At 41.4% G+C, this 8,987-nt stretch overlaps 1 protein-coding gene across 1 annotated transcript; it reads left to right on the top strand.

Moving 5' to 3' along the window:
• The first annotated feature begins 4,354 nt into the window (after positions 1–4,354).
• LOC117554341 (alpha-1-antitrypsin homolog) lies at positions 4,355–7,282 on the top strand. The gene is made up of 5 exons (XM_034228735.1): positions 4,355–4,485; positions 5,034–5,679; positions 5,890–6,160; positions 6,398–6,545; positions 6,672–7,282. Exons 2-5 carry the CDS (start codon positions 5,043–5,045, stop codon positions 6,861–6,863), a joined length of 1,248 nt encoding a protein of 415 aa, XP_034084626.1. The 5' UTR covers positions 4,355–4,485; positions 5,034–5,042; the 3' UTR covers positions 6,864–7,282.
• Positions 7,283–8,987: the final 1,705 nt, after the last annotated feature.

Here is an 8,987-nt window from a genome sequence, read left to right as displayed (position 1 = left end):
TCTGCTCCTCGGTCCTCCGGTAGTGACCCGGAAATGAATTTCAGCGCGCCATGTTGAAGGACATCTCATTTCTCTAAATGCACTTCGAGGACCGAGCATCGAGGAGACTCTCTGGAGGAGCTCTAACCGAGGAGACACTGATGCATCCTCCACGGCTCCTCCACGGATGCATTTCCGGGAACGGTGGAGGCGTGACGCACGGCCACTTATCTCAGCCAATGACAGCTCTGCATGCATCCCTTGGATATTATATTAGTAACTGCTTTTTTCATCGCAACGCGATGTTTACAGTGAAAACAGCTGTGAGGTCCGTGCAGAAAGCAGAGCAGTGTGTAAAATATATATCACTCAGTATAACAGGCCTACATTACTCTCTCTATATATGCTGTAGTTTAGTAGATATCTACAAACAAAGAGTCGATATTTTTCTGAGACAATTTAGTGCTTCACATAATAAAATACACAACGGCTTTAGCCTGATTATGCTTTAGGAGCAGTAGGTGTGTGTGGTACAGTGTGTAGGTGTGTGTGTGGTACAGTGTGTAGGTGTGTGTTGTACAGTGCGTAGATGCGGCGGACAGACGGGTCTCAGTTGGTTTGGTGTCCTATGCTTACTTTTAATAGGCTACTTGTATTTTGGCCCGTAATTTCAATTCCCCATTTCAGCGACCAGAGAGAGGGGTGGTGGGGGGATATATCCAGTCTCTGATTTGAAATTGTATATATTTATATACATATATGTGTGTGTGTATATGTCTGCATCTGTAGCCTGTTATTGTCGCATTATACCGCACTGTGAATGAATTAAAAGTAAATATATAAGTCATCATGAACACATCTGTCCATCAGACAGAGGGCTGCTGTGCCTCCTGTCATCATTAATGGACGTCTCTTTAAAATGACCGCTCAGAGGAGAGGAGTTCTCATTTCTCTAACCGCCTGCTGCTTCCACTCCTCTCTCCTCGGTTCCCCTCATCAGTCCTCCGCTCGCATCTCCTGTGGGCGGCACCAAGGCTGCTTCTCAGGTCGACTATTTTCATTTCCTCGCTCCTCGGTCCTCGGTCTCACCGGAAGTTGATTTGCCTGTGCCATATTGAGTACCGTCCCATGGCTCTTATTTCTGCCGGAGGAACGAGGATCGAGGAGCGATAATGGAGGAGCGATAATCGAGGAACCACCAGACCATCCTCCGATGAAATCCTCAGATACTCGCCCCGCCCCCTTACTGTGTATCGCTCACTGATTGGACGATGCAGTGCATGCACTGATCTCATGCTTCTTGACATGAGAGCCGTTTCCCAGCGGAGTGAAGAAAATACATGAAACCCACGAGAGTCACTCCTCAGTTTATACCGTGTTTTGTTTCAATTCCTGTTTCATTTAGTTACAAATATGTGATATATCTGAACAACAAAATGGTCAAAAATCATTTTATTCATTTGTTGGAAACATTTTCATGATCGCTTTTTTCGTTTTACATTTTCATTTATTGTCATTTCCATTCAGTCAGTCATTAAGTGCTATTAAAATGTTAATGTGCTACATATCCAAACAAACAAACAAACAAACAAAGTGTGCAATCCAATGAATGTTAATCTAACTGGGTTTTGATAGATAACATATCTCTTTTTCTTCTCTCAATTATTTTATTTCTTTTGTGCACTCTAATCAATATTAATCAAACTATTGTTCGTTTATACATTTTAAGAATGGCGTTTATCTTTTTTGAGAATGAGTTCTTATTTTATTTAATTTATTTGGGTCTACAACAGATGATACAAATGTTTGTGTCAGTAAATGTGTACTAACAGAGGCGGGGGTGTGTGTGGAAATAACGGGGACAGAGCTGCTGTCAGACGATCAGCTGTGCAGCGTCATCACAAACGGACGTCGCTTCACGTGACGCTCCGGAGGAAAGGATGTCCCATTGCTCTTAAAACTCATTTCCCTGCTTCTCGTGGTTTCCTTGCGTCCCTCCATGCTTCCCTGGTGGGAGGGACTAAACGCAGGGAAACGACGCAAGTGAGGGAAGCAAGGATTTCATTTAATCGACCTGAGAAGCAGCCCAAGTCTCGAGGAGGGGACTCGAGGATAGGAGTCGAGGAGGGGACATTTGAGTATTGAGAAACCTCTAGGGAGAACCGAACAGCAAAATAAACCCAAACCTAGACATACAAAACTAAAAACGTGACATAACATAAGATTCGTGACAAAATCCCCTTCGATTCTATTGGCTCTAACGGTCAAAATCGACCAATGACCCCGGAAGTGGAGTTTCTTTTGCTAAACCTCTCTAAAAGGGTCAAATGTCACTTGTTTTGCATCAATCTTAATACAGGGTACTTATTATATGTTGTACTTTGGATTCCTACAGCTTTTAGTCTACTAATCCATCATTCAAGGGCAGTGGCGAGCCGTGAGTTTTATACCTAGGCCCTCTGACCCCCCCTTCCCTCGAAAAAAAGAAGAGATATTACGTCTCAACGTAGACTTCAGCGGAATATCAAAACAGTGGTCCGGGGTGCAAAACGCATCAATGACAGCGACCCTCTACCACACAAAACAACACCATTTATATAAACACCTATCATGACAGGGCACCCACAGCCAAGTAGCGATTACAAATGAATTAAGTCGGCATGGCGCCCCGCATTGAAAATGACTTAGGCCTACCTTTGATGATAAATCACTACACAAAGTCCATCCTCCTGTCATTTTGGATGAAGCACTTGATGGCGGGTCATTCAGCTGATCCTTTGCCACTCCAGTTTATCATTTTAACTCAATCTTGAAAATGACTCGGTTAATAATTTCGCAACGATGTCATCACTATCACTGAAGTGAGCCATCATGAACGAACTTATGCTAATCATAAATCTATCGATCATAAATCTATTGATTAGATTTATGATTCAAAAATAGTAAAAGTAGGATAGACATGTGGATATTATCCGGCTGAACACAAGGTGCATTTATCTAACAGGTTCGTTTTCCACAGACCTTATTTCGAGCTATTTTCCAAAACCCTATGGAGAAATCCCACTGCTTTCTGTCGAGGGAATCCGAGCGAAGCTTACTTCCGGGTTTAGGACGCGTCACTGCACCACTTGCATAGACCTCACAGCGGGCGGAGCTTGTCATAAAGTCCGCGAAAATAAAGCCCGCCCATTTAGAGGGAAGATATGATTGGTCAATTGTACTGTCATTTGACATTACTCTCTCGTTGAGTTACTATAGCGGGGCCCTCTGTGAATGTAGAGAGGGACCAACAAGCCCTTCCGTCTTCACATAACTCGCAGAGACGGCATTTAACCCTTCACATTCCAACAGAAACTGAACAGGCAGATTCGAAGGATTTATTTCTTTGGAAATATTATTTAAATACAATTAAATCAAGTTATTTTTGGTAAAACTAATGAAAAATGTAACAACAAAAAAATATAAAAAATAATATTTTAAAAAAAATGTTTTTTTTTAATGTTTTCAAATATTATTCTTTAGAATATCTTAGGCCCTCACAGAGGGCCTAGAGGGCCCTGACGGCTAGCCACTGTTCAAGGGTAGTTTTCACTGTAAGTAAAACATATTTTTTGGACGGACACTATCATTTACTGTTTTTTTACTATGTTCAATCTGAATTTGCTTTAAAATAAAAAACATCTATATTGATTCTGACTTTTCTACATCCAACTCACAGGTTTATCATTACTTTGACAACAAATATTATTAATTTTCCCCTTTTAGAAGTGTAGTTATGGTCATTTGTTCTGGAAATGTCATTTTCGAGCCTGAGACCTGAAAAACAGGGATGGGGTTTATCAGGATAATAACCAGGTGTTTAATGCCACAACTGTAGCCAAGTAGAATACATGTTTCCCTCAAAACTGGTATTCAGGATAGAGTTCAGTTGTAAGTAAATTTCATTTTGTAGTAATCAATGGTTGAAACAAACACGAATGGGACCTCCCTAGTCTAAATATTTGATTATAAGTATTTGTGTAAGTCAGACATGAACAATGATGTGATTAAGTTATTGTGTTGTTTTGTGGATTGGCACTAAGCCACATAAAGTTTACAGAAATATTGACCAATGGCCATATGCTTAAGAGCGCCAGTTTTTGCTATTTTATTAATAAAATCGATCTTACAAATGACTTATTTTAATTCTGAAATCCCTTCTGATTTAATTTCTTGAAGTATGTCATGATTAATGCTAACATTAAGGTATTTGATGCAAAGAAGTACATTTATAACACACATCTTTGCAAATAGCCTGTTATCTCACCAGTGGTTCATTACCCATGTTGTGCTGAGTGAGTTGTGTTGCATCAGTGTAGATAGTCAGGCCAGATATCTCTTAGCACAGGACAGAGAATAGGGGCTGGCCCTGGTTAATGTTTGACCCAACTGTCAGTTGACTACCTGAGCTACTGCATAAATGGGCAAGTTCCCAGCAAACCTTCTGCAGCAAAGAGGACATTGAAGGTAAGTGTAACACTGTTGTGAAATATGCAAACTTTAGATGTGTTGGACTTATATTCATTGGTGTGATGCCCCTGTGGGTTCATCTTGAGAGGCTGTGGCTGTGCTGCATCCAGCCACCTTGATTGTAACTCAGGGCACCTGGGTCTGGTGCCCTGCAGCTATTTAAAGCCTCTCTGCTCCTCTCTGTTTCCCCTCTGCTTTTTCCTGCAGGCACCCGGTTCTGTTGAGTATGCTATCAGTTATTTCAGTTGCTTCACTTTGTGCACCTCAACACCCTCACACATACATGTCCATGCAACCCTCACCCTGCATTTACACTACGTCCACACCTCATACTTTACTTACTTTGCACTTCATTAATTTGGTGGATTTGAATTGTTTGTGTAAATAAACATCTTTTACTAACCGTTTACATGGTGTGTATCCTCTTTGTTGTGGCCTTTTGAGCCAGGTCATAACAATTGGTAAAAAAAAGGTTAGTGTGAAGAGCTGTTCAGAGGCAAAATCTTATCGAGCCCAACTAACCTCCTCTGATTTTCCGTGGACAGGCTGTAAATATGCGTGGGATCTTTGCTAGTTGTGCATTCTCAGCACTGCTGCTGGCTGCAGCCTGGGCAGACCACCACCACGACGGCCACCACCACCACCACCACGCTGATGCCTCTCACAGCCACGATGGAGAGCCTAGCTGCCACAAACTGTCCGCTCCCAATGCTGACTTTGCCTTTGCCCTTTACAAAAGCCTGAATGCCAACGCTGCTGCTGGAAAGAACATCTTCTTCTCGCCCCTGGGCATCTCCACCGCCCTGTCCATGCTGTCCACAGGGGCTGCTGGGGAAACCCACAGCCAGCTGTTCTCCAGCTTAGGCTACAGTGCTCACACCCAAGAACAGGTCAACGAGGCGTACGAGCATCTTTTCCACATGATGGGACACAGTCAGGAGGATCAGAAAATGGATGTAGGTAACGGCGTTGCCGTGCGCACTGGCTTCAATCCTCTGGAGAAGTTCCTGAAGGATATCAAGCACTACTACTCCGGTGAGATCTTCAACGTCGACTTTACCAAACCTGCTGAGGCTGCAGCTGAGATCAACAGATTCATTGCCACTAAAACCAACAATAAGATCAGAGATATGGTGAAGGACCTGGACACCGAGATGGCCATGGTGCTGATCAACTATGTCTACTTCAAAGGTAGGACACATTCCGATACAATCTGAAAGAGAGCATGCAGATAGCCAGTAGAGACTTTGTAGAGACAAAGCTTTCATATCAGTTCAGGCTCCTTGTGTAGTTTAAGGAGCTCAAACATGCCACGAAAAATTATGTAAACCAGTCTGAAAGATATCAAAATCATAGCATATATTGCAACTACAATGCATTACTTTTATGCTCCTCGTACAGGACAGTGGGTGAAACCCTTCGATGGTAACCATACACAAAAGGCAGACTTCAACGTGGACGAAAACACAAAGGTTCAGGTGGATATGATGATGAGGACAGGTCGTTTCGACTTCTATCACGACGCCGACAACCACACCACCGTCATCATGCTGCCCTACAAAGGCAACACCTCCATGATGATCGTTCTGCCTGATGAAGGCAAGATGACGGAGGTGGAGGGCTACATCAACAAAGATCACATCAAGCATTGGCATGACTCACTCTTCAGGAGGTAAGAGGGGTATTTTATTGTATTTTCAACTTCTACGGTTGTAGTATATACAGTGCCAGTGAGGTCCTTTTTGTAGGATTATAGGAAACTCTTGACGTGTGTTAGGCTTTACTCTGAACAGGAGTATTTGATTTGAGATTCCTTATCTTTTATGGCTCAGGTTAAGTAAACATGCTTTAAGTGAACTCTATAATCCAGTGATTGTTACACTGATTGCTGCATTTCTGTATTCCTCAGTTCTGTAGATCTGTATATGCCAAAGTTCTCCATCTCCACTGAAGCCTCCCTGGACAGTACACTGAAAGCAATGGGGATAACCAATGCTTTTGGACAAACTGCCGATTTCTCTGGCATGTCTACCGAGGTCAAGCTCAAAGTATCAAAGGTATGATTGGCAAACATGCCTTCACATTTCTGTTGACAAGGTACTATTCTGCAAAGAACCTTTGCTCTCTACAGATATTCAAAACCTGCATGTGCTCGACATTAACTTCTGTTGGCTCTTCCACAGGTGTCCCACCAGGCTGTGCTGAGCGTGGATGAAACAGGAACAGAGGCAGCTGCCGCCACCACCATTGAAATCATGCCCATGAGCATGCCAGAAGTCCTTCGTCTCGACAGACCCTTCCTGGCCTTTATCCTGGAGCACTCGACCAAGAGCATTCTCTTCATGGGCAAGATCAACGACCCCACAGCCATGTAAAGATGCTTGGGACACTGTGTAGTAGGTTGTAGTAGCTACAGGACAATGTTACCTCAGAGTCTGAAAGCCCTGTAGAAATTCCACAAGAGCAATTGGGGGATGATGAATGGAAGATAGGTTGATGAAAAAGACAACAGATGTGTCATCAATGAAAGACATGTCAGCCTATTAATCTGTTTGCAGTCTGTCAGTGGGACACATTTATTACCATCTGTCATTTGAACCTGGCTAGGTGTATAAATGTCGAAATACATAATTATATTGTTTCCATCGGACTGTTAAATATGATACAGGTAATAAAAGCATTAGTAGACATATCGCTTGAGGCATCTGTTGAAACAATGAGCCATCGTGTTATTGTGCTATTTCTGTTTTAACATGTTGATGTGAAGTGAAATAAAGACTTGTTATCAACAACGGTCAATCTCTTTAATTTGAAATCTTGAGTTCATGGATCCAAACAAAAAAATCATTACTATCAATCAATACTGTTTTATTGAGAAAGGGAACAGATTGCTTTTTTTTCATTCCCTTTCTGATGACATGAGTCAGAGTCTCAGATGATGATGAGTGTCTCTATTTCTCCCTGAAAGGTCACTGATTTCTGTTGTGTCCTGTGCTCTATGTAATAAACATTTAATGCAACGAACATTTTTAGACCCTACTGACGAGCGGTTCTTGACCTGTGTTGAGTTCACTGAGTAGACATTGTAGACATAACCTTGCAAGAAATCTCTCGTCGCAGTGAAAGAAAGAGGCCGGTCCTTGTAAATGTTTAATGGAAGTGTCAGCTAACTCTGTATCAGCTCTTTGTAATGATGACGTGTCTGCCAAACTGCATCAAAGGGGACGCTATTCATTGAAATATGAATGTTTTAGATAATTTTTTATGTCAATTTCATAGGTATCCACATTGACACTTTTATATCTTTCACCCTCTCCCAAAAGGACAGAGGGTGACCCTCTTCTTCCATCTCCCGACACACAAGGCAGACCCCACCACAATTCAAGTGGATATGAAAATGAACGGGAATCACTACAAATGTCTAGTAATGACCTGTTCATGACATTAACAATATATTAATACAAAATTTGATTGGCTATTTAAAAACCTTTTTCTAGCTTCTATAGTTTTAATTTACATAGCCTGTGTCCTCATGGTTTTAGCACACATTTCCCACCAGGCTCTGCTAAAAGTCGATAAGATTGGAACAGAATATAATTAAATATTAGTCTGCTAATATATTTGTAGGGTCTAAAGCTCCAAATACATCATTGTATATTATCTCCAGCTGTTCTATATGGCGTATTCAATTATAAAATGGGAGCATGTATCGCACTTAAAGCATCTGCTAACACATTTAGGCAACATGGGTGTTGTTGTGTGAAATGATTAATCATGAAGCAAAATATTAAGCAGTCATAAAAAGCTGTTGTAAATCTTTCAAATGTCCATTATTATTACTATCAAACTAATTCATGTTGACTGGTGGCGAATAACATTTTCAATAATACAGACTACTGGTTTGCTACGTATTTTTTTTTCTGTGTCTTTATATGCACCACATATACCAAAGCAAATTCCTTGTAGGGCCCTTTGTGTAACCAACTTAATAAAACTGATTCTGACTCTGAGACTAGAAGCTAAATTATATTGTGTAAAGATTTGTTTTTATGTCTAGCAGGATAATTAACACTACTGCATATTTCTAACACCCAACATTTGTTGGCAGAATTTGTTAATGTTTAGGGAAGAAAGTCTCAGGCTTACTCACAATGGCTCAACCTTTGGCATTGTATTAAGTTAATTTCACAACATTGGTCACATTTCAGTATGTGTTTCTGAGATTATCAGAATATATTATTGAACATCAATATTATTGGACTGGTTGAAATGTTGATGTTGGGCTGATTTCATGTGTTTTATTGTTAGGAGTTTACAGGCCTTTTAAATTCAATGTACTACATAATGTCAGTGGATGTCACTGTTTTGACAGACAGTTCTAGCTACTTTTGGCTGTGAGTTGAGTGAGAGAGTGTCATTCTGATTGGTTTGGAGTCGGATGGAGGGAGGCTCCTGGGGTATCGACGGGGAATGCTACCAGAGAGCTAGCAGAGTTGTGT

Source organism: Gymnodraco acuticeps, unplaced genomic scaffold (assembly GCF_902827175.1).
Source record: "Gymnodraco acuticeps unplaced genomic scaffold, fGymAcu1.1, whole genome shotgun sequence".
NCBI classification, from domain to species: domain Eukaryota; kingdom Metazoa; phylum Chordata; class Actinopteri; order Perciformes; family Bathydraconidae; genus Gymnodraco; species Gymnodraco acuticeps.
Note: the sequence above shows the minus strand (reverse complement) of the source record. Positions and strands in the feature narration are given on the sequence as shown.